This window comes from Schistocerca piceifrons, chromosome X (genome assembly GCF_021461385.2).
Source record: "Schistocerca piceifrons isolate TAMUIC-IGC-003096 chromosome X, iqSchPice1.1, whole genome shotgun sequence".
Classification (NCBI taxonomy): Eukaryota; Metazoa; Arthropoda; class Insecta; order Orthoptera; family Acrididae; genus Schistocerca; species Schistocerca piceifrons.
Window position 1 is genome coordinate 787,309,172 of NC_060149.1, and position 27,069 is coordinate 787,336,240.

Consider the following 27,069-nt stretch of genomic DNA (forward strand, 5'->3'; position numbering starts at 1 on the left):
GAGTGTATATCTATCATGAGGGGCCATTAACGGTGTAGTAGCAGCAGCTGTAGGGCCATCCGCCTCACCCTCTCTGTATGCAGGCAACTTCTGCATTTCGTACTGCTCCACCAGTACTGGTGTTGCTGAGTGGCGCCTACAGGGAGCCATCCACAAGGCGCAGTCATAGTCCCTAGCCCACGGCTTTCAGTTTTCGGCGGCAAAGTCGTGTGTTATGCACTTCTCTCGGTGTCATACCATTCATCCCAACCAGAACTTTACCTTACTGACACTCTCCTCACTGTAGGGGAGACGTATCGATTTTTAGGACTGTTTTTTTTTTCTCCCGATTGACTGGGCTTCCTCACCTTCGTTGTGGATGTGCTGGCAGCGCCTCAATGCCTTCTGCTGCCTGAGCAACACCAACTGGGGTGCAGATCCCTCTATGCTGCTGCAGCTATACAGAGCCCTTGTTCAATCCCCCCTTGACTATGGGAGTCTGTTTTATGGTTCGGTGGCACCCTCAGCATTGCGTTTACTCAACCCAGTGCGCCACTGTGGCGTTCGACTAGCAAGGGGAGCCTTTAGGACAAGTCCGGTGACCAGTGGCCTTGAGGAGGCTGGAGTTCCTCCATTGCAGGTCAGTGCACAACTTCTTGCCAGTTACGTTGGACACATTCGTAGTTCTCCTGCGCATCCAAATTATCGTCTCCTTTTCCCACCCACAGCGGTTCATCTCCCGCATCAGGGGCCCATGTCAGGGCGTACAATTGCAGTTTGCATCCGATTCCTTCTATCCGTACTGGGGTCCTTGCTGTTACCACCTATACTCCAGGTCCAGTCTCGTACACCTCCATGGTGTACACCTAGGCCGCGGCTTTGCCTGGACCTTTCACATGGCCCAAAGGACTCAGTGCACCCCGCAGCTCTCCGCTGTCACTTCATCTCGAATCTTGACATGTACCGAGGCAATGAAGTGATTTACACCGACGGCACGATGGCTGATGGTCACGGCGGTTTTGCGTATGTCCATGGAGGACATATTGAACAGCATTCCTTGCACGATGGCTGCAGTGTTTCACTGCAGAGCTGGTGGCTATATCTTGTGCTCGTGAGCACATCCATTCATAACCTGGGGAGTCACTTCTTCTGTGTACTGACTCCTTGAGCACTCTACAAGCTATCGACCAGTACTACCTTTGTCATCCTTTGATAGCGACCATCCAGGAGTCCATCTATGCCCTGGAATGGTCCGGTCATTCAGTGGTGTTTGTGTGGACCCCAGGACACGTCGGAATCCCAGGCAATGAACATGCTGACAGGCTGACCACGCAGGCAACACGGAAACCGCTTATGGAGATCGGCATTCCAATAACTGACCTGCATTGGTTTTTACGTTACAAGGTTTTTCGGCTTTGGGAGACAGAGTGGCATAGTCTCAGTTCGCACAACAAATTGCGAGCCATTAAGGAGACTACGAATGTGTAGCAGTCCTCCATGCGGGCCTCTTGCAGGGACTCTGTGGTTCTCCATCGCTCGGGCGACCCACGGCTACCTCCTGCGCCATGAATACCCGCCTCAGTGTCGATGCGGCGCCCGGTTGACAGTGGCCCATATTGTGGTGCACTGTCCCACTTTGACTGCCCTGTAGCGAAATCTTCGTTTACCGGACTCGTTTGGAGCGTGACACCGTATTGACTAACTATATGCCAGCTTGACAGTGTTAAAAATGAAAATCTGTGGAGTTCAAAGTAAGTTAGTATACAAGGTAGTTTTGTGGGTAAATTTATAGGCCAAGCAGAAAAACGATGATATCACCGAGGAGAATCTCAAGATGATGTTGGATCATGCAAAACATAGACTGTTGCTCGGTCTCTGTACATTCAGTGAAATCTATACATTGAGCAGATGGACTGCACCTGTTCAAAGTCAAAGTGCTGGACAGCAGTGCAACACTTGTGATCAGTGTAGACAACGTCTAAGGCTGCAAAGCCCTGAAGGATTCAGAAGTAAAATCTGTTGTTCTTCTAAGTACTGAACACAAACCAGTAGTGAAGATGGTGAGGTCCAGGCTGCATAAGCTGTTGTGGTTTTGTTGAGCATTTCATCCATGATGGGCTGGCCTGACTGCAGACCAGGAGAAATGGAAGGAAGCCAGTGTTCTACATCCTGACCATTAAGTTCTTCCACAACAAAGATAAGATAATGTAGAGTGTCAGTGTTTTAGGTGTGGGTGACCTCTGGCTATCCAATTAAAGTGGACCCTTATGTGTCACCAAAGAGTTGTAACTGAAAATTATGGAGATGCCTTGTGAACTAAAGTGGGAATCACGGGAGAAAAGATGAGGCTCTTTTCATGGGCCACTATTGAGAAAACTTAGAGAACCAGCATTTTAAGCTGACAGCCAGAATGATTCTACTGCAACCAATCTGCAATTTGCGTAAGAACCATGAAGGTAAGATAAGAGAGAGTAGGGCCCATACAGAAACATGTAGGCAGTTGTTTTTCCTCGCTCTGCTTGCGAGGGGAACAGGAAAGGAAGTAAGGCACCCTCCGCTCCGCCACACACCATACGGTAGCTTGCGGAGCGTGTATGTTGATGCAGATGAAAGGTAATGACACCAGAAGCTCCAGTGTAGATCTCTAAATGTTTTAGAGTACTGTAAGGCAAATAAATGCTGGAGTTGTCTGTTCAAAATCCTTTCAAATAAATCTCTAGTTGGAAGGTTAAGTAACTCTCTCCTGCTTGCCCTCCCCTTTTTTTGCAGCCTAATCAAACAATGAGGAGTGCCCAAATTAGGGACTGAGCAAAAATTAATGCAATATCCAATATTTTGTGCAAAGTATGGATGATGCTACCCAGCTGAGTTCAAAATCCTCCTTTGCCAGATAACTTTGAATTCCACATATATTACAATAATAACAGTATTACTTGGCTCTTTTTTATTTTTTGAGGGGAGAAAAATTCTTCAGTTTTATTTTATGTACATGTGCAGGGACTATTAGGCAAAGTCTTTCATGCTTCTCTGTATAGCTCCCATTTGCAAATAAGTCAATCTGAAGATCTAAACTTGTAGTAAATAAAGGATCATTTATCAGAAGCTCTTGGTGGTGGAAATATGTTTTTCAAATATATAAAAGATGTATTTTGTTTAACTCTGTTGCAGGTCGAATAATAGACTGTGCTTTCACATTGACTTTCAATCCAAAGTACGATACACTTATTGAAGCTGTACGAGAAGCAACAAATACAGGAATAAGGGTAAGAATCTACTAGTTACAATCAGTAATTACTGGTAATCTTTCGTACAGCACTTTGTTATAGCTGTGTTTGCAGCACTAACCATCTTACAGAAACTTATAGGATTTTGATTTCCTCATCATATCTTTGTCAAAGAGAATAATAATGCCATGTTATCTGAATGTGACAGAAATTATTGAGCAAGAAAATGTATAGCAAATGAAATTTATAAGAATATAGAAACAAACAATAGAAACTCCAAGTTGGAATAACAGTAATATAAGGAATGGGGTAGATTGCTAATCATCACAAAGGTGACCCATTGAGTTGTAGACAAACTCCAATTGGAGTTGCTGGTGGCAGTGGCCAAGTGTGCGTGAGTTGTGCTTGCTTGTGTATATGTTTTCTTTGCTGAGGAAGGCTTTGTCCGATAGCTGCATTTGTAACAGCCTTTTCTTTGTCCCTGTCTGCAACTTAGGGGGTCATATTTGTGGCAAGTAGCAATCTATCCTATTCCTTATATTGTTGTTAAAGATATAGAAACATTTTTCACTTGTATTTCCATATTGTTTTGCTGGTTGATTACAAAATATCTACTTTCAAGTAATTTAATTTGCTCTCCCAACACATCATTCAGTCCTGTAATCCTAGTCACAGTGCCTGCTAGTCCGTGTCCCAAATCCACCTCCACACCTATCCACTTCACTAATCTTCTCTCACACCTTCCACTCTGTAATCACTTAGTCTCCATCTTCTTTTATTCTTCCCCCACCCCTGTTTCCCAGCTACTCCACCATGTCATTGTGTATCTGCCCTCCCCAGAGCAATCTCATCTGTGTCAGATTCCTATCTTAATCTTAATATGTAAACATTCCATTATTTTTTTTTAAAATGTGATTTGTGCATACGTTGATATTATATTTCTAAATATGTCACCTTCTATTTTGTTTATTTCTATTTCATTACAAGGAGCAGGTGATGATATACTTAAAACAGTTGCTCTGTGTTTGCACCTCTTCTGAATAATGTAAAGAAATAAGCTTGAAAATACTACAGGCATACATTGGCAGACTGGTGTTATATTTAATGTTTCATAGTTTGTGACTGTTTTTAAGTTCTATAAATTTGTATATTTGCTAACATTTTTGCTTTTTATCTACATCTAATCATGTGCAAATAATTGGCAGCACAATGGAAATGCAGGATTCACGTGCAGTGCCCACGTTCCTTTCAGACTCCATGCACACCTATTCCCATTTGGACCTCTCCTTCTGCACTGTCCACCTTGCCTGTCATCTCAAGTGGTCCATTCTCTCTGACATGTGCTTGAGTGACTATTTCCTGTGTGCTATCCTTCTGCTGACACCTACCCCGCCTGTAGACACACCTAAATGGGAACCTACCAAGGCTGACTGGAGACTTTATTCCTCCCTGGCGAACTTCATCGAACAACATTTCCCCAGTTGTGATGACCATGTGGACTACCTTGACAGTGTTATCCCTACCGCTGCAGAATGTTCCATTCCTCGCACTTCATCTTTACCTCACCTTGTCCTGGTTTGTTGGTGGACTGAGGCATGCTGTGACGCAATTTGTGCGCGGAGACATGCTCTCAGTGTTTTTAACCATCATCGTATGATGGCAAACTGCATTCATTATAAACAGTTGCGCCTACAGTGTTGTCGCATTCTTTGCGATAACAAAAAAGCTAGCTGGATTTCATTTACTAGTTCTTTTAACAGTTCCACTCTCTCTTCTGTTGTGTGAGCCAACCTCTGATGGCTCTCTGGGGCCAATGTCTATTCCCCAATTTCTGACCTGACCATAGCAGATGTTGTCATAGTGCTATCTCCAACAGGTTGGGCCACTATTTTGTGGAGATTTTGAGCTCCACCTACAATCACCCTGTGTTCCTCTATTTAAAATAAGAAGAGGAACCTCTGGTGATAATCTGCTCTTCTAAGAATAGTGATTGCTACAGTGCCACTTTTACTATGAGGGGCTAGATCATGCTCTTACTTCATCCCGATCCTCTGCCCCCAAGGTCAGGCAATGTTCACATCCAGGTGTTGCATAACCTTTCTCTTGCAGAAAGCACTTTCTCCTTCATACGTAGAATTGCATCTGGGCAGAGGGCATGTTTCCCTCATGCTGGCATGAAGCCACTGTCATACCCATACCTAAGCCCGGCAAGGACAAACACCTTCCTTGTAGCTACCACCCCATTTCTCTGACCAGTTTTGTGTTCACGTTGAGGGAATGTATGATTCATGCCCGGCTGTTATGGTGGCTCAACTCTCACAGTTTACTAACCACTGCACAATGTGGATTTCGAGCGCGCCGTTCTGCAGTTGAACGTCTTGTCACTTTGTCGACCCATGTGATGGAAGGTTTCCTGTGGGAATACCAGACTGTGGCTGTGTTTTGCAATTTGGAGAAAGCCTATGGCACCAGCTAGAGGACTGGTATCCTCCGTGCACAATATACATGGGGTTTCTGAGGTGGCATTTCCTGTTTTCTTCAGGAATTTTTAAATGACAGAGTTTCCAAGGTACATGTGGATTATGCCTTGTTGGACACCTTTATCCAGGAAAACAGGTTGCTTCAGGGTTCCATCCTGAGCGTCATGCTCTTTGCTATCGCCACTAATCCTATTATGGCCTGTCTCCCACTGGGCATCTCTGGCTCTCTTTTTGTTGATGATTTTGTGATCTATTGCAGTCTCCATGGACTTGTCTCTTTGAGCAGCATCTTCAGTGTTGTCTCAATTGCCTTTACTTGTGGAGCATCGACAGTGGCTTTTACTTTTCTGCTGACAAAACTGTTAGTACAAATTTCTGGCCGCACAATTGGTTTCTTCCACCATCTTTACATCTTGGGTCCATTGCTCTTCTGTTCGTTGAAACTACGAAATTCCTGGGGCTTATGCATGATAGGAAGGTCGTCCCATGTCTTACCTGGCCGCTCGATGTACGCGGTCCCTCAGTGTCTTACGTGTCCTCAGTGGTACTTTGTGGAGAGCGGATCAGACCACTTTCCTGTTGTTTTGTGTGTGTGTGTGTGTGTGTGTGTGTGTGTGTGTGTGTGTGTGTGTGTATTTCTCCTTTATTTTCTGAATAAGGCTTTGGCTGAAAGTGTGGTGTGTAACAATCTTTTCTTTGTGCCTGTCTTCACCTCATCACATCATCTTTTCATAATTGTTCAAAATTAAATGTGGTAACTGTAAAAGGTCTACATTAGACAAACAAGATGAAAATTTGCAGTAAGATACAAAGAGCATATAAACAGAAATCAAAACAGCCTCTCCACATTTACTATGTATCTTCAAGGCAATAAACACTCATCTTCAAGACAATAAACACTCTAGAGTTGATACAAACACTAATCCTTCTAGTCTTCATAGTCCTGAAAAAGGAAGCTACATGAGCATCTCGGAGGCAATAGAAATCTACACACATTTTGCAAAAAATCCAAATAACATAATAAACGAATGAACAGAACTCGGAAAGTAAGAATATTGAGAACATTGATGAAATTCTTGTTGATAACAGATAATTCAGAATGAGAACAATCCTTTACGTTATGTATGATAGAAATTGATTTCTAACAAAGAGATAGAGGGGCTGGCCAGTACTTACCTCAGCTCAGTACAGCCGATAGATACACACAAAACAGAACTGAAAATTTACATTCCTAGCTTTCGGAACTTTGTTCCTTCATCAGGGAGGAGAGAGGGGAAAAAAGGGAAGAAGGGAAAGTGGATTCAGTTACTCACAACCCAGGTTATGAAGCAACAGGGAAAACACATCCTTTCATCCCGCCATCCCCCTGGACTGAACCTACGTTAAACAACCTCACTCCCATTCACTCTTCAGTCTTCTCCTCTTTCCCTTTCCTCTTTAGCCATTCACGCATCTTTTCATCCTACATAGTTGTGTTTATCTTTATACTTTACTTCTGTATGCATCCTCTTTGGTTTGAAGCTGGCACAGTACTTACAGTAGAATATCTTTGGCTTCCCTCTGACAACCATGCCTCCATCCTTGCTACCCTCCCTGTTTACCTTTCCCTGTTGCTTCATAACCTGGGTTGTGAGTAACTGAATCCACTTTCCCTTCTTCCCTTTTTTCCCCTCTCTCCTCCCTGATGAAGGAACAAAGTTCCGAAAGCTAGGAATGTAAATTTTCAGTTCTGTTTTGTGTGTATCTATCGGCTGTACTGAGCTGAGGTAAGTACTGGCCAGCCCCTCTATCTCTTTGTTAGTATTTGTTTCACATCTTATATGAGATTTTCCATTAATCATTTAGAAATTGATTTCTGTCAAACATAAAAATTTAAAAACAAACCATATCTCTGATACATTGATTGATAATATAATGATCATGTATGAATATTACAAACAAAAGTACATCCTATTTGAAAAATAGCATTTACAATCTTATTACACAACTGAACTCCTTGTGGCCATTGTGTCAAAACTCGAAATACTCGCACCACTGTGAGTAGTCATACAAAAAAATGTATTGCTTATGAACATAATCTCTACATTCACAGAATAGTTCCTGGAACAAACTGGTATTGATGGAGAAGGTTGAAGCAAATCAGTTTCTGTAACATGTGAAAGATATATGTTAATTTTGTAGTTGAGGGTAAAAAAAAAAAAAAAATAATAATAATCTTGTGTTCATAATTTTATCAACAGTCAACAGTTTTATTTTCTCCTCTGATTTGTTATTTACTGTTCTGGGCAGTGTTTCATTATATCCATACATAATTGTTGCTCCAGTCAGTTATATTTGTGTAATTAATAAATTCAGTTTTGTACTGAAATAACCTCAGACTCTGCTTCATGATTTTTCCCATCATATATGCTCTGTTCGGATCAGAATGTAAAACACTGTGGGTCAGAACATCTACTTTCCACTGGGTTAAAGTTAAATCTGCCATTTAACTAGCAGAACATTCAATTCAAGCAGTTATTGTCAAACTTTATAACATGCAACCATAGTTGTCATTTATAGTAATATGCTATTTACTTTATACTTTTAAATCAAGTAGTGAAGAATGACATATGGTAACATTGCACCATATCAGAGAAACTGCGGTGCTGTGTTGTAATACTTCCAATTGGGTGAAGATAAGTCATTAAAAATTTTCAGTGGTGACATGTCTGTAAGTGGTTTCGATAAATTTTATAGTTAAATTTTTACTCCTAGAAAAAGTTTTGTAAATGATCATTTTAGTTTTCCTGAAATTCTTTCCACAAAACAAATATAGGTACACGTAATACGAAAAATGACTACTGCAATGGGAAGCTGTTTGCAAAATGATGAATGCTTAAAGTCCTGAAAATAATTTATATCACCTGTACATGATAAGAGGACAATAAATTTACTGTACTCCACCACACTGGTCAAAACATGTATCAATCATTTATTTACAGTAGGCAAAAAAGTTATAGAGCATCCTCCTCATAACCTGGATCTACGACATGTGAATTTGTTGTACTACATATGCAGACTCTGGTAGAACAGCGATTGTTTCTGTAAAGCAACAGCTTTGGTAGGTGTATAGTGGTGCATGTGCCAAGATCTTTGAAGCAATTTGGAAGGAAAAACAAAGTTTGGTGACTGCGTTTCGAAGTTAAAGGAAGAGAGCTCAGTTCAATGTCCTGTTGACCTTGAGGTTGTAAAGGATGGAAATTTTGATGAGATGCAATGAGTGTAGTGAAAATTATTTTACATAAGTGTGGCAGCATTGGAAAAGTTAACTGTAATTTTTTGTAATGTTGCCACTGCTCACCCTGTCCTCCATTTTTGGTGTTTTCATTATTGGCATGAGAGGAGGAGATTGTCGAAAGACAAACATATAGAAACTACTGCAATAAGTCGATGGAAGCATCAGTCTCATTATTCTCAATTTCTTTACCTGTATTTCTCAGAGTATTAAATAAATGGTCCTGACAACAAATTCACGTCCTTGACATTTAAAGTGTGTGGAAGAGAGTATCTTGCATGTAAGACTGTGTGTTAATTGAATTGTCAGTTTCAGAATTGTTAGTATTTGGACATGATGCTACAGGTTGAATGTTCCTCGTCTAACATTGATTTTCATTTCATTACAAATCATCTTTTCCTACACATCTTGGGCATGCAAAAATATTATAGTTCATTGTGCCTCAAATTTGTTGATGGAAATTTTCTGCAAGTAGTCTTTAAATAATTGGAGAGAGGGTGAAGAAATAAAATTTTTTTCTTTACAAGCTGGGAATTTTTATTAGTAATAGGAAAAGATCAGATTGGGAGTGGTTGTCACTCATATTTTTCAGGTGCGTAGTACCAATTTTTCAACATATTTTTGTGTACTGAGAAGTCTCATGTTGTTTGCAGTTGCTAGATTTATGTAGAATACTGTGTGATTATTGCTACATCACTTTTTTAATTTAATGACATTCCACACGGTTTTCTTGACAAGCTTCAAAATATTTTTCAGTGTGCCGGTATTGATGTTCCACTTTGTGATGTTGGTGCAGAGATCCAGGAAGTGATGGAATCATATGAGGTGGAAATTGATGGCAAAACATATCCAGTAAAATCAATTCGCAATCTTAATGGTCACTCCATATCACAGTACAGTGAGTAATGTATTTTATTGTTATTGTGAACTACAGTTAAAGTCATAATGTTAATATTGTACAGTAAAACACTGATTGTGCTTGTTTCAAGCAAGAATAGGGATAGGCTTGTTTGTGAAATGCAGACAGAGATCAAAACACAGAAATATTTATGTTGGTGTTAGCTGAGATGGAACATACAATCGTAGGTATTGTTGTGTACTAGACTAAAGAAAATATCAAGTTATGACTCTTTTCACCTCATGTGTTTCAATTCAGTTGAATTACATGAATTGTTTTCTGTGCTTTCCTTTTTTTATGTTATTTGTGTTCAAAATGTGTATCAAATATTATAGATCGATATTTGGTAGACAGTGGTCAGTTTGACCCCTGCTTTATTATGACTGTCATCCTTGTAAAGTTCTAGTATGAGTGAAATGGGATGTCTGTGCTTTCTCTTAGTAAATTCAGAAAAAGACTTGTTGTCCAAACCTAAAATGTGGTCATTTTAAATCTGTTTTTGTTTGTCATCACTCATCACCTGCAAATGGTTTAATACAAAATACAAGTGGCTTTTATTCCTAACAGAGACATCAACATTAGCATGGAACGTGTGTAAAATGGGAAACCCACTCCCAGGAATTATCAACAGAACTTCTTCAGAGATGAATTGTTGCACTCTGGACCAGTTAATGAAACACACAAAATCCTTATGTCTGCTACACTTTCTGAGGGGGGGGGGGGAGGGGGGACCCCACAAACTGACCTTTTCATGAATTACTGTACCTTTCTTCAGATAGAAATTTCCATCATTGCAATCATGATGACCAATGCTATATGCAGAGAGTAGCTTCAGTCACTTCTCACACTGATGTGGCTTCTTGGCAGACAAAATTTGCTGCAATGGTGCCACTGTGGCACAGGGCAGCACCAGAGCGATGGCAGTGCTATTTCAACAAGTGCAGTGAAATTTGCAGTAGCAGCTTCAAGCTTGAAGACTTTGTACATTTCAAAGTAAAATATTGTATGCAATTAGGGGTAATAGTACGTCATTTGACAATGAACGGGCTCTTCTGATTTGCTGCTCAGCAGAATATTTTTGTCCCTAATAATGTGGTTGAGTTTTAAACTGCCTTTTCTTAAATTATTGTACTTTTATTTTTATTTATTTATCAGTTTCGTGGACCCTGTATTTGAAAGTGAAATCTGTTCCTGCTTATTGGCCTCACTTTTCTTGACACATTGCCTTCCATCTAGGTCCTTGGGAAAAAGGCACTTTATATTTTCTGATTGGACTTGCAGATGTAAATGTTGAAACATAATAGCATTGTTTACTAGGAATTATTATACAGGACCCTTATTTTGGCACCAGTCTGTCTTGAGAGTTGAGAGTGTGACAGTGAGTGAAGATGACCATAGTGGTGAGTGTGCAGAGGACAGAAGTGCATTGACCAAGTATTTCGAAACCCCTGCTGTGTGCTGAGACAGACAGGATCACAATTGTAGAGAACAGTGCATACCCCTGGGGCTTAGGCCTCAGTTTTTGCCACAAGCCCTCCTAGTACTCACTAAAGTACTTTTTCTGCAAATGGTTTCTTTGTCAATTTCAAAAGGGCACGTCACATTCAATTCTGCATCTCTGCGGGTAGTATACCAATGGTAAGTGTAAAACATGATGAGGAAGTAATAAATAAGGTGGGAACTTATAAATTCTTAGGTGTCCATATTGACAGGAATTTAAACTGGGAAATGCACATTTTGGAACTCCTAAAACAACTTAGTTCAGCCTCATTTGCACTTCAAATCATTGCAAATGTTGAGGAGAGACATATTTTGCATATTTTCATTCAATATCATATGGAATAATGTTCTGGGGTAACTCACTTTTAAGAAAGGAAATCTATATTGATCAAAAATGTACTGTAAGAATAATATCCAGTTCTCGCTCATAATCATCTTACAGGCATCTGTTTAAGGAGTTGGGAATTCTGACTACTGCCTGAACATTGTTGTAAATAATCCACTGCACGTCAAAAAGAACAGTGAGGTACGTAATTACAATGTCAAAAGGAAAAATGACATTCAGTTCTCCACATTAAGGTTGTCTTTAGCACAAAAGGAGGTGCACAGTGCCACAACCAAAATTTTTGGTAACTTACCCAGTGGTGTAAAATGTCTGACAGACAGCAAAGCAAAATTTGAAAACAAACTGAAAGTTTCTCCTTAACTCCTTCTGTTCCACAGAAGAATTACTATCATTGTAATGTGTAAAAGGCGTTGGATAGGAATTACTAACTCACATCTGTAGATTTAATTTAATTAAAAAAACTTATAAATGTTCAGCATATAGCCATATTTGCAAATTAATGTGAAATGTGAATGTAAAATGACTCATTCTACATCATTACAATTTGCATGAAAGATGATCCATGGGACATAAACTAACTAACTAACTAACTAACTGCAATTTCTGCTGAGGCATTGAGATTGTTGGTGCAGGAAGTGACTCAGCCTCCATGGGTTGCCAGTTCTGCACTGGTTCGCATGTTGGCTGCTGCCATTGCTGGTGGTGATGGTTCAGGTGTAGCTGTGTCTGGCTTGTGAATCTAGGAGCATTGGCAGTGTGTGGGAATGCCCTGAAAGCCTCGTCACCGAGACTGGTTGGGTTTGTAGTCCTGCGCAGGGTTGGAGTGGAGGGTACTCGTGCATGTGTCACGGCTGCAACTGGTTTTGGTGACAGAGCAAATTCTTCTGCCTGGCCACAGTGAGTATATTTGGCACCCCCTCATGGCTCAGAATTATGTCGGGTGCCCAACTCAGCTTACAGTGCAACATGAAACTCGCCCTACCGGTATTGTGGTGTGTAACTTGAGCTCGACATCTGCAGGGCCCTCGTAGCAGATCGAGGAGTGTGCACAGCATGTGCCCGTGCAGTATCTCAGTGAGGTTTTCGTCGGATGGCTGAGGTGAATCGGAAGGCCACGTCAGTGAGCACTGGCACCAGTGCCTTCCTCATTTGTGCCTGGAAGGTTGTGACCACTTAAAGTTCAATGCCTGTTAGACAGAGGCAGCTGTTTTCCTTTACATTCATAGAACTCCTCGAATTCTGCAGAAACAAACTGAGGTCTGTTGTCAGAGACTAAGATAAGAGTGGCTTCCTCTGTGGCGAAAATAGTAGTTAGCACTCTGATCATAGTTTGTGCGCTCGTAGATGAGACTCGTGCCACACAGGGAAAATCAGAACTCATCCACAACGAGGTCACACAGTGAACCCTGAAATGGGCTGGCAAAGTCGATGCATATCCTCTTCCGAAATGCTCAGACCAGTGCCGTAGGGAAATCCTTGCAGGGGAGGCTTTTTTGCGAGTGCACGCCTGATTAGCACGCACTGTGTGCTAGAGTGTACTGGCCAGTAAATGTGCTACCAAATTTAAGGTTTCATCATCGATGACCCCCAATGGAACATATGTAGCAGCTGAAGGATGCATCCACAGAGCAGAGGTGGAACCATGATGCGACATTTAGCATCCTCTGTAGATAACTACTCCACCCTGAACAACATTAAGCCCATGTTTCATAGGAAAATAATTTCATGAGACTGGGTCTGATTCTTTTGGGTGACACTCTGGCCAACCACTTTGCACTACTGACAAGACTACACAGGAGGTGGTACTGGCTAGTAGTCACTGGCAATTCATGAGTAGTGAATAATAAATCTTGGAAGGTGTGGTGTATAGTCTTGCCTAGAGCAAAACACAATTTCCATCCAGTCAAACTCAATGTTGGGGCCATTGTGGAGGCGTGATAATGCGTCGGTTTTTGCATGAGTGCAGTGATCCAAAAATGAATGTCTTAATGGTAATCGCTCAAAAACAGAGCGCAATTGCAAACACTGCACTGTTTTGTCTGTAAGATGAGAATGTGGTCTGTAAGTAACTGGAGCCTTTTCCCATGTAGGAAAACGTGGAAATTTTTAGTGCCATTCAAAGTGGCTAGTCCTAGCTTCTCAATTTGTGAATAATTTTCCCACATTTGCAAGAGTGTCTTTTTAGACACAAAAGCAGTCTGTTGCTTTGTACCCTCAGTATTCTTATCCAAGAAGACAGACCTGAACCTGTATTGTGTCTCATTCGTTGCGAGGGTGGCAGGTTTGTCTTGTCCAGTACGAATGGCACTACTTGTGGAGGTGGCCACAGGTGTGTTTCCAACAGCTTCCTCAAGTGGTTCAAGGGATGGACAAGCGAGCCAACTGGGGAATGAACATTGCATAGTAGTTCATTTTCCCCAGAAGAGACTGCAATTCCTTCACATTTTTCGGTGCTGGCTGCTTCTCAGTTGCACCTATGTACTGTGCCATCAGGCTTAATCCCTTTACTGCTGAATATACGCCCCGTATACTGAATGGACAGTACAAAGAACTCGAATTTCCCAAAGTTATAATGGAGTCTGTTCTCCAGCAGCCGCTGAAATAGAGTTGATAAGTTTGCGTGTGGTGTTCACGAGTAGCACCAGTCACCCACACGTCATCCAAATAGTTACACATTTAGGAGTATCGTGAGTTAGTTGCTCTGCATATCTCTTGAAAATTCCCAGTGCCGAGGTGACCCAAAAAGGCAACCTCTTGTATTGATACATTCCAACAGGCAATTTACTACCAGGATTTTCTGCTTATCTGCATGTAGAGGTAACTGCAGGTATGCACCCTTCAAATCAATCTTTGAAAATCCCTGGCCCCTGCTACCTTTCTTGAAAGTTCCTCTGCAGAGGGATTGAGTGAATGTCAGTCTTACTTTGTACAGGGTGTCCCATTTATCTTGACCACCCTAAATAACTGTTTGTCCACATGCAAATTACAAAATGTTCCATGCAAATGTTCTTTAGCCGTCAGTGGGACATCAGTCAGCATCATTGCCTTCATTGTAGCTTTGTTTTTTACAAAGATATGACCAGTGGTATGACTTTTTTAAATGGCACCGCGTATTCTTTACTCGGTAATTCATTTCCTCTCCTAAAGACCTATTCAAAACTGTATCACAGTGTACCATTCACTGAAACACAATGTTATCAATTACATAACACAACATTGACGTTGATGCTCCCAGCGATTAGCGCAGGTACTCGGGGTAATGGAACACATCCACATACTGACGTTGACAGAGGACAGATGTAAACATAAGTGGAAAGCACACCCGTCATTCCGTCAACCATCGTCAGTTGAATAGTTATGCGAGTAGAATGTACATGAACGAAGAGAAGGTAGAAATGCTACTCATCTATGGGGAATGTAAGTTAGCAGAACAGTAATTGCAATACTGTTTTCTTATGTACTGGTACATTTAGTACAGTAGTTTAGTCCCTTTAAATACTGTTGTGTAGAGTAGGCATACAGTAAAGGCTGTCCTTCCTACAAACTGCATCGACATAACGTTTCTTTTATTGTTGTTGTTGAAGGTAGGCAAAATGTTACACAGGCAGCGGAACTGTACAGAGAGAGATATCCAGACAAGAATCCACCTTCCCGATGGATGTTTTCTCGTCTTGTTGCGACGCTTCAGGAAACGGGAAGTTTCAACCCATGACAACGCAGTTGTCGTAGCACTCGCACAAACGAAGCTGCCGAAGTTACTGTTCTCGCTTCAGTTGCTATGAATCCACATGTGAGCACATGACAGCTTGAACACGAGATTGGCATACCTAAAACGAGTGTACATTGTATTCTTACACATCACCGGTTCCATCCTTACCATGTAAACCCACATCAAGAATTGCGTGGGTATGATTTCCAGAATCGGGTACAGTTCTGTCAGTGGGCACAGCAGCAAATCCTCGCCAACCCGAACTTCTCCAATGTTCTATTTACTGATGAATGTTCCTTCTCAAACAAAGGACAGGTAAATACAAGGAACATGCATTGTTGGTCCAACGACAACCCACGATGGCTTAGACAGGTGGAACATCATCGTCACCTGAGAGTTAATTTCTGGTTTGGTATGCTTGGTACTACAATTATTGGCCCTTATTTCATCAATGTTAGTCCAGATGGCACAGCGTATGCTAACTTCCTCAGACGAATTCTTTCTCCTCTTCTGGATGAAGTGCCACTAACAACCAGAATGCTTATGTGGGATCAACACGATGGATGTCCAGCACATAATGCCTTGCATGCACATCGTATTCTGAACCAAAGGTATCCTGCCAGATGGATTGGTCGAGGAGGAACAGTTACTTAGCCTGCTAGGTCTCCTGATTTAAATCCTCTGGACTTTTTTCTTTGGGGATGCATTAAAGATGTTGTCTATTGCGGTATTCCAACAACTCCAGAGGACATGCACGAACGTATTGTGCTTGCTTGTAATTCTCTTCAGCAGGCAACACTAGGAGCAGTAAATAGTTCTTTCATTCGACGAGTGTACCAGTGTATCGGTGTCCAGGATAACCACTTTGAGCACCTTTGAATGTTCTACTCCTGGGCAATGGTACAGGAGAGTCAAAGTCAGTTTTGTGTTATGTTTTTACTTGGTTTTCATTTGTTTTCTGACAACTCCAGCAAGTGGACAAGTTTGAGATCCCGGGCTCAAAGTCAGTGTTGTGTTATGTAATTAATAACGTTGTGTCTCAGTGAATGGTACACTGTGATACATTTTTGAATAGGTCTTTAGGAGAGGAAATGAATTACCAACTAAAAAATACAGGGTGCCATGTAAAAAAGTCATACCACTGTTCATATCTTTGTAAAAAACAAATCTATAACGAAGGAAATCATACTGATTGATGTCCCCCTGACGGCTAAATAACATTTGCTTGGAACATTTTGTAATTTGCATCTGGACAAACAGTTATTTAGGGTGGTGAAGATAAATGGGACACACTTTATGTTAATCATGGTCTTAAAATCACCACAAATCCTGCTGGACCCATTCGCTTTATTTATGATCATCTTGGGAGCTGCCTACTGACTAGTTGAGATTGGTGCAATTACCCTCAATTCATGTAATATGTCTAACTCGGGCTTTACTGCATCTCATGTTGACATCTGAACTGGTTATGCACAACAAAATTTAGACACAACAAAGTTAAATATGCCCTTCAAACTCTTAGATCCTACCAAACATTGTTTTGATTAACTGTTGGTAAGTCTCTAATAATGGTTCTAAATCCTGGAGCGATACTGAACTGGACGTCAGTTTCACCTCATCCAGTATGTGAATACCAAATGTGGCAAACGCATGTAAACCAAAAGTATTTACAGCTGACAGCAAACTTACATTTAGCAAAGTGATTTCCTGTTTCATGGTCTTATATTTTACCCAAACAGTAATTTTCCCTCACAAAGAAATCTTTTGCCAGCTGTACAAAATAACCTGTTCTGCAGTGGCGGTAGAACAGGGTAGCCCAAACGCTGATAAGTTTCTTGGTTAATCAGAGAAACTACTGCCTCCATATCCACCTGGAATTGGGTCATAATACCACTAATATCCAACTCAATTGGGAGTTTATTAGGCACTTAGCTAGCTTCTGCTGAGACTGGAGCTAGCAAACATTGATGGTTGGTGTGGTCCTGCCAGCCACATTGTATTGGAGAACACCTGTATATCGATGCGGAGTGCTGTTTTCTTGCTGTGGCGCGCCACTGCATAGTACCCTGCAACAGGCTAGCATGTTTCAAAGAAATACGGACATTGCCAGAGTTCATGGCACTCCAACAATTGGACAAGATTTACGCAGCAGTGAGGTTGAATCCAGTGCTGAGGGGGAACTTTTCTTACTATCTAACGAACATGAACGAAATCAAGATTCCCGGCATGGATGTATCTGTTTACTAAGTCCATTGAAATCTACTTGTGAGCAAGAAATGTTTCCTTGCACAGAACTCACACCCTGATTGTCATCATGGGGAGTAATTTATCAACATGTGGTAGTAAAGAGATGAGCTATTTGTTAACTATGAGGAGGTAAAAAAAAAAAACTGAAATAGAATCGCTGTGGGTGGAGCTTGTGTAGTATGCATTTCTGCCGCTAGGTATGTATAGCGCAACTCGTTGCCAGTTTAGTGTCGGCTGTATCAATGACCTGGCTTGTTCTGTTCATCTGCAGTGACTGTTTTTGCTAGTGCTCTTTTGTTCTTGTTTCTTTTTAATGATGGGAAGTTTAAATGAATAACATGCTGCTGTGAAATTTTATTTTCTACTTGCTAAAAATGCTGCTGAAACTGTTTTAATATTGAAAACAGCTTACCAAGCTGACGCTATGGGAAAAACTCAAGTATACGAGTGATTTGTTAGATTTAAAAATGGCGACATATCTATTGTTGACAAACCTTGTTCTGGACGTCCATGAACTGTCTGAATCAATGAAAATATTGAAAAAATTTGAGAGCTTTTGATAACAGACCATAGACAGGCAATTGATCAACTGCCAGAGATTAATGTGTTATATTGGAGCTCGGTTCAGCAAATTTAATGGAATATTTGTGAATGAAAAGAGTTGTTACCAAGTTTGTTGCTCGGGTTCTGACCAACAATGAAAAGGAACATTGAGTTGAAATGTCGAGCTTTGAAGCAACAGCTTGACACTGATCCAGATTTTCTGTCATTGGTCATTACTGGTGATAAGTCATGGTGCTATGGCTATGACTCAGAAACAAAACAACAGTCAAGCCAATATAAGACATCGTCACCCCGTCCAAAAAAATTTTGTCAAGTCAAATCAGACATCAAAACAATGCTGATTTACTTTTTTTATGTCAAGGGTGTAGTTCATTCAGGGTTTGTACCCCCAGATCAGGCCATCAATCAAAACTTCTATTCGGAAGTTTTAAGAAGATTGCCAAACAGTGTTTGTCAAAAAGACCCAATTTGTGGCAGACAGGAAACTGGTTTTTCCACCACGACAATGCACTTGCACACACAGCCATCTCGGTAAGACAGTTTTTGGCTAAAAATGGCATGGTTCCACTACCCCATGCACCTTACTCATCTGACCTGGCTCTGTGCAACTTTTTCTTATTTCCATGTGTGAAAAGTAGCATGAAAGGAAATCGATTTGACAGCATTGAAGAAATGGAGAGAAAAAAACGAGGGAGGAGCTGCCAGTCATTTCTAAAGATGACTGCAAAAAATGTTTTGAACAGTGAAAGCACTAGTGGGACAAATGTATTAGTTGTAAGGGAAAGTATTTTTTCAAAAATAATTTTTTTTATTTTTGTTATTATTTTTAGTACTCCTTCATATCTGAAAAGGCATTTTTATCTGCTGCCGACACCTCAAATGTTTTGACAATATTTGAGATTGAACTTATCTTGGGATTGGGCAATTTTAGAGCTCTAGTCTGGACCTCCTTGTCTGTTACTAATCTGACAACTAAATCTCTGATTAAAGACTCAGGGTATGGAATAATTCAGTTCATACATTCAAACTTTCATGTACTGGCGAGGCCTTGCAGACTGCCAACCAGGCCGCATTATTACACTGCCTATATTGGTTAAACTGCAATCAAGCTGCCACAGTATGAGTTTCATGACAGAGATGCTCACTTAATAGAGTGAACAGTTCAGCAAATTCTTATGCTTCAGCAGCTTTTTAATTGTTTCATACAGATTACTACTACTACTACTACTACTACTACTACTTCTAAGTAACAGAGCACTCTGACTACAGGATCTGATATGTTTCTTGTCTTGTAATACAGCATAAATGTATGCAGGTAGTTTCCCCACATTTCTATGGTGTCGTCAAAACAACAAATGGCAGAGATGTTTGTGAAGATTGTCCCATAAGTACTTAACCCACAGGCTGCATGCCCATGTTTTGCACGAGCTCCATGTTCTGCTTCATCAGCTCCTGCATTTGCTCGTACTGAACTTTTTGTTGCAACTGAATCTTATCCTGCAGTGTTATTTGACCCTGCAAAAGCTGCTGTGAGGCACAACCCGGTTGGGATTGTGCCAGGTAGTTTCTGAGAAAAACAGTGAGTAGCTGAAAAGACCAAGTGGACAACGGCAAACCATACACAAATCCGAAAGGACAAACAGAGAGGAATTCAGTTGTGTAGCCAAGAATCGTTGACAATGCACAAATGAAACGTGAAAAGTGAACCAAGAGAAATAACAGAGAACAAGCATGTCACTGTGTGTGAACAGTAGTGTTGGCAACTGGAATCGTTGGGATATATGAACACAACTAGCTGAAGAATGTGTGCGCACTTGCCTCGTTGCCTACTCCGCGACTGACACGGTATCTGTGTTGCCTGCGGTGCAACTGTGAATCTGTACATTTCTGCACAGCCAGCATTGGTGTGTACATCTCAATATCGATGTCCGAATGTGGTGGCAGTAGTAAAGAAGTGGTGGTATCTCTCTTCAGAATGACCTACAGGTATTTGACTTCAATTTAAAAGTTTGTAAAAAGAATACAGATGATGATGAATCAGTACCCTCCAAGAAAAATCACTGGCCATTACCATACCTGACCTTAAATTTCTATTTCATTACTTAGTCAGAAGCTGAATTAATATGAAGCAGATCACATCAATAAAAGAAACAAACCAAACAACCCAACATATTCCTTTCGTTTAATACGACTTTTCCCATACAGATTAACTGGCATGTATTAAACATTATTAAACTCATCTGTACTTGCGGAGAGAAAGGGGGGGGGGGGGGAGGGCGAGAGAGAGAGAGAGAGAGAGAGAGAGAGAGAGAGAGAGAGAGAGAGAGAGAGAGAGAGAAGAAGACAGTGCCTGAGTGTTGCTCAAGCGGTGCGCAAAAATTTCTAGCTGAAAATTGGCAGCACAGAGACTATTGAACTGTACAGCAGGTGGTAAACTTGTATGGTGTGCAGCAGACTTCCCTACCCCCGTGCACCCTTTACAGGAAATATTTGGTCCAGTCACATTAATGTGACCATCACCTACATTCAACATCATCATGCAATAACCACTCATAGGCGGTTGGTGGCAGCCCTAGTAGTGGACGGTATATAAAGCATGCTGGGGGACATGGAAAGCAGTGCAGTTGTTGTCATAATGCAGAAACTGAGCGACTAATCTGATGTCCAAAAGGGCATGATCATTGGCTTTCAGGCCAAGAGTAAAAGCATTTCTGAAATGGCAAGTTTGTAACCTTTTCATGTGCCACTGTAGGTAATGTATACCATATGTATCAATATTGTGTTACCCAAAACCAGTGCCGAGGCACTGTGTTGTGTCAAGGACCGTATGTGACGTGGGTGAATAACAGCTGTAGAGGTGTGGGCAGGTGAATAGATGTGCAACTGTTGAGCAACTAAATGCCCAGATCAGGGCTGGGTGCATGAGCTGCCCATGAGGCTGCCCGTGGGCACACAACTTGTGTTCTCTTATTCATGAATGGGGCCAAAGGCTGCCGACAATACACAGTGGACTCGTGATGCTGAAGTTTGTAGTCACATTCGTATTCTTTGCCTTGTAATAATTATTACATTCTGACAATACAATGAATAATTATGACACAGTATAACATGTTTGTATTATTTTACCAATCATTGCAGGAGCTTCATCTGTTGCAGTCAATGAAGTATCCTCAAAGACCATTCTCGTATTATACAAATGTACACTATGTGATCAAAAGTATCCGGACACCTGGCTGAAAATAACTTACAAGTGGTGCCCTCCATCGGTAATGCTGGAATTCAGTATGGTGTTGGCCCACCATTAGCACTGATGACAGCTTCCACTCTTGCAGGCATACATTCAGTTGGGTGCTTGAATGGTTTCTTGGGGAATGGCAGCCCATTCTTCACGAAGTGCTGCACTGAGGAGAGGTATCGATGTCAGTCAGTGAGGCCTGGCACGAAGTCGGCGTTCCGAAACATCCCAAAGGTGTTCTGTAAGATTCAGGTCTGGACACTGTGCAGGCCAGTCCATTACAGGGATGTTATTGTCATGTAACCACTCCGCTGCAGGCCGTGCATTACGAACAGGTGCTCGATCATGTTGAAAGATGGAGTCACCATCCCCAAATTGCTTTTCAACAGTGGGAAGCAAGAAGGTGCTTAAAACATCAATATAGGCCTGTGCTGTGATAGTGCCACGTAAAACAATGACGAGTGCCTGCCCCTCCATGAAAAACATGACCACAACACCAGCTCCTCCGAATTTTACTGTTGGCACTACACACACTGGCAGATGTCATTCACCAGGCATTCACCATATGCACATCCTCCATAGGATGACGATACTGTGTACCATGATTCGTCACTCCACGCAACGTTTTTCCATTGCTGAATTGTCCAATGTTTATGATCCTTACACCAAGCGAGGTGTCGTTTGGCATTTACCGTCGTTATTTGTAGCTCATGAGCAGCCGCTCGACCGTCAAATCCATGTTTTCCCACATCTCACCTTTTAGTACTTGCAGTGGATCCTGATGTAGTTTGCAATTCCTGTGTGATGGTCTGGATAGATGTCTGCCTATTACACATTACGACCCTCTTCAACTGTTGGCGGTCTCTGTCAGTCAGCAGATGAGGTTGGCCTTTACGCTTTTGTGCTGTACGTGTCCTTTCAGGTTTCCACTTCACTAGCGCATCGAAAACAGTGTACCTAGGGATGTTTAGGAGTGTGGAAATCTCGCGTCGAGACGTATGACACAGGTGACACCCAATCACCTGACCACGTTCAAACTCTGTGAGTTCTGTGGAGTGCCCCATTCTGCTCTCTCATGATCTGTAATGACCACTGAGGTCACTGATATGGAGTACCTGGCAGTAGGTGGCAGCACAATGCACCTAATATGGAAAACGTGTATCTTTAGGGGTGTCCGGATACTTGGGAACCATAATGTATGAACACAGTACACACATTTTAGGATGTAACTGATATCACTGAATAAATTTCACTCAAAACCATTTATACACTGTTTCAAATTATTAACCAAAAAGTTATTTTGACAGCCATGGCTTGTGCATTTTTTTTCTTCCTTGCCATGCTTATTCTGCCTTGCACCACTAACCCACTATATCTTTTACTTTCATCTCGCAGAAGTAAATGAATCCTTGTTGTCACCAAACTTCTAATTATCTTCTCCTGCACATACAACTTTCTGGGAAGATTATTCTTTGCTTCACCATCTCAGCAATGTAAGTGGTTAGATCATCTAGTAGCAATCCACCTGAGAGTAACTTGTTGTTGTTGCTTCTCATCTGCATGTCTGTGTTCAGCAAAACATTGAAAACTGCATTTGATGGCTGAGTAAATGAGGTCTCTGTAAATTATTTCAGATGTAAAAGAATAGATGTCTAGGAATTTTCCTCAGATGCTGGAAGGCTCTTTTGACATGATTTGCAGAGTAACAGTGTGCTCACATAAGCAATAGAGAGGCTGCTGCTCGTTATCACATACCATGCTATCATCTGATTCATCAATTTTCTCAGCATGTTTCTGCTAATTGTCACAGTCTCTCCCATCAAATTTTGCTAAGAAATTACTGTCATCAGTTTCATCACTGTAGTTACTGGTACCTGTAAAAATTCTGAATAAGAGTGATAACTCTTAGTTGCTGATTTGAATTTACCTGGTGTGGGTACTGAATTTTTGAAACGCGTCATGTGTAAATCTCCCTGCCAGTACAAATTAAAACCCGTTCTCCTTCATAAATGTGCCGTGCAATTTTAAAATACCTGCAGTTGACAAAAATACACTAGACTGGACTGGCGTCCAAATGCCCTTCTGATGATCTGGTTTTCAAGTAATGCCTCATTATGTATTTGTTTGTTAATATCACTCAGAGGTATAGATGGAACTTCAAGAGTCATGAATCGAATAAATCCAATTATGAACTTGATTTAAGAACTATGCTGTGGTCAAATCATTCCTTAGAAGTTTCCCTGTCTTCACAAAATAATCAATGGCAGCAGCAGTCTGGTAAGTAATCGGCACAGTGTCCAAACCAACTCTCATTTTGTTACAGTGATTTGGCGTCAAACACCTTTTGCACAGTTTTGGATGCCAGTTTCAAACTTAAACTATTGTCTACCTTAGACAGCTGTGACACAAGACTAATATGTACATTGTTACATGGAAGGTAATGTTTCTAGATAGTGTTGTACGGGGGTGGGGGCTGTAAGGTTGACTGCCCACTGATAAAAAAAGAATGGTGTATCAACAAGAAAGCTGACAGGAGTTTGTCAATTTCAAACATGTACCAACTGTAATTCCCAGTTCTCATCATACAGCTTGATTTTGCCCTCCTATAGGAGATACTAGACAATGAACTTTCATTCCAGGTGCCTCACATTCAGATAAAATTGTTACAGTTGTGTCCTTGACATATGAACTTGAAAAATAAGCTCCTGAATAATGGTAAAATATTGTTTGCTTCCATCTGTACCCAATACGGCCCACATAAAGAAAAATACATGAGAACCTGCAGTGTAAGAAAAAAATTTTGCAGGTGGTATCGGAGCATTACCATCGATACAGCCAGTGCCAGAATTGTGCTCCAACGACGGAGTGGTACTAACATCGTACATCATGAGAACTGTAGGTTGTATCTCTGCTATCAGGAGGTCAAATTTGACTTTTAGGGAACCCACGAGTTCTCTCAGTACACGAAGTTTAACTTCACATTCTGTAATGTACAGCTGAGGGTTATCTCCAAAAGAAATGTTAATTTGTTTTCCAGCAAGGTTTTGTACCCCATTTTTCCACAAGCTTCATGGTTTTCTGCAATATTTCAGCTGACCACTTGCTACCCTTGCAAGTTCCCTGTGCTATAAAACACGGTGATGTATCTGTCCATGTTAAAAGTAATGTGTAATTAATCTATAAAGTTATAGATGTAAGTAAACTTCGTGTAGAGGCAAAAGTTGAAGTTGCAGCCAAAATGTTGCCAGAGCAGGAAATTAATAGTTACTTCATTATACTGCCTCCTGAATCAAAGATGATTTGTTTGTGCAACTGCTGGAGACACTGATGATCTTGTTACTCAAACAGATATTAGACACTAGTAATTTTTGGTAATATAAATATAGACATTTGGTTTAAGAATAGAAATGTTAACCATTTGCTAAATACAGGGTGTTTAAAGAAGAATATACATATTACAAAGTATTATGTTGTCAGACCTATTGATCGCTGTGCCACGGCTCAGTATTGGAGGAACGAATACGTTGCTTAGTTTATATGCATTGCTGCTAGACATCAGTTGTCTTCACATTTCTTGATTAACTTCACCTGTTGCAAAATGGCTACTCCTCAGCAGAAATCATTGTGTGTTCTCAAGTTTGCGAAGTGTATCCTGTGATTACAGTGTAAAGACATTCCATTTTGAGGTACCAAACTGATCAACCATATGGATGGAGCATTTATAAATGGTATCAACAGTTTGTAGACACAGGATGTGTAAGTAAAGGTAAGAGTCTTGGCTACCCTCATGTTTCTGATGGAAAAAGTTACATGAATTCAAACCGCTTTCCAACAAAGTCTTACAATATTGACTCGTCGTGCTAATCGGGAGTTAACTGCCTGCAACAATAATTTGGCACTTGTTGAGACTTCGGTTGGTTATGAAGCCGTACAATGTACAGCTGTTAAAGGCTGTATGTCATGACAACAAACGCAAACGTGTGGCATTTTCTGAGGAGCTTCAGAATACTATTGACAATGATAACAGTTTCACACAATGCATTTTCTTCAGTGATGAAGTGACTTTCCACCTGAGTGGGAAAGTAAACAAATACAATGTTAGAATTTGGGGCCTACAGAACACACATGCACAGACTGAACAGGTAAGAGATTCACCCAAAGTTAATATGTTTTGTGCGATATCCCTCTCGTCTGTTTACAGTTCGTCTGTCCTTTGATGGAAACACGATTAACAGTAAGTAGTATTTTGATGTGTTACAAAATTGGTTGTCCCCAAAATTGAATGAGGTCACCTTCATTTTTTCAACAAGACTGTACACCCTCTCAATGGAGTCGACAAGTGCGTGAATATCTGAATGAAATTACTGAACCGTTGGATTCATCATCAAACAGCCAGCGACTTAGCAATTCTCAACTGGCATTCTTGGACACCCGGTTTGACGCCCTGTGTCTTCTTCATGTGGGGTTTCATTAAGGACAGTGTTTATGCACCAACACTACCACAGAACCAGATCCATGTGCCTAGTTGGAGGTATATTGGCAGTTTTATCTGAACAGCAAACCACAGAATGTGCCTAATGAAAATGATGGTAATGAGAATTGTAAAGTGTTGGAACAAATCATAATTCTGTGTGTGTTGCATTTAGTAACTGTTCTTTACGTTCTGTTTGTAATTTCTCATTAATTACAAACTTCACCAATGTCAGAACACACTACCCACAGAAATATTGTGAATTAATATTAATAAAAAATATAAACCTGAATATTAATTAAATTTTCATAACATGAAGGAGGTACATTATTTTTTCATAGAAAGTATATGATGTCAAGACTTGGTTAAGAAACAAATTAGACCTATAGGGTTGGTGGTTTGTCTACAAATTTGATATTCACAAAAATCTATTTCTCTCAGAACTTTGTTCCTGTGCCTGTGGCCCTTATGATTTTGTGCCTCAATTAATTCACCATACGCTAGGCTGGCTACAAATATCTTGATCTTGTTTACTTCAGCAAATTACCTGAACATGATTACAAATAATATATTCTCCTTCCCTATTTACAGTGGTCTGCCAATGCTGGGGTAACTTTTCGATTCTGCAACTGTAGAAATCATGTAGTTTTGAGGCAAAGAACTCATCAACCCATGTTCCTTGAAGGCTCCTCAGTAGAGAGCAGAAAAGGTGAAAATCTGAGGGTGTAAGGTCAGGTGAATTAGGTGGTTGCGGAATGCCTTCCCAATCTAACTTTTGTGTAGTGTTTTTTGTCCACCTAGCAGAATGTGGGCGGGCATTATGATGGAGTAGGATCACATCATGCAGTCTTTCAGGTCCTTGTTATTTGATTGTATCTGCAAAACATGTCAGTTGTTGACAGTAAATGTCAGCAGTGATGGTTACATCTTGGGATAGCAATTCGTACTACACTACACCATCACTGTTCCACTAGATGCATAACTTTATTTTTTGTGGATGCTTGCAGGTCTTTGTACAGGGAATTGCTGCGTTCTTTGAGTTCAGTGATTCCTTTCTTTTCCGTATGTTAACAGAAATACACCATTTCTTGCCACCAGTAACAATATAGGATGGGAATGGTTGGCGTTGTTTACAAGTCAAT

At 40.9% G+C, this 27,069-nt stretch overlaps 1 protein-coding gene across 1 annotated transcript in view; it reads left to right on the top strand.

Annotated features, from left to right (window-relative positions):
* The window catches only part of LOC124722117 (methionine aminopeptidase 2-like), a 105,642-nt gene that overhangs the window by 65,470 nt on the left and 13,103 nt on the right, over window positions 1-27,069 (top strand). The window contains exons 6-7 of the mRNA XM_047247323.1: window positions 3,148-3,242; window positions 9,714-9,855. Coding sequence (XP_047103279.1) covers window positions 3,148-3,242; window positions 9,714-9,855 — 237 coding nt within the window. The remainder of the gene's footprint in view (window positions 1-3,147; window positions 3,243-9,713; window positions 9,856-27,069) is intronic.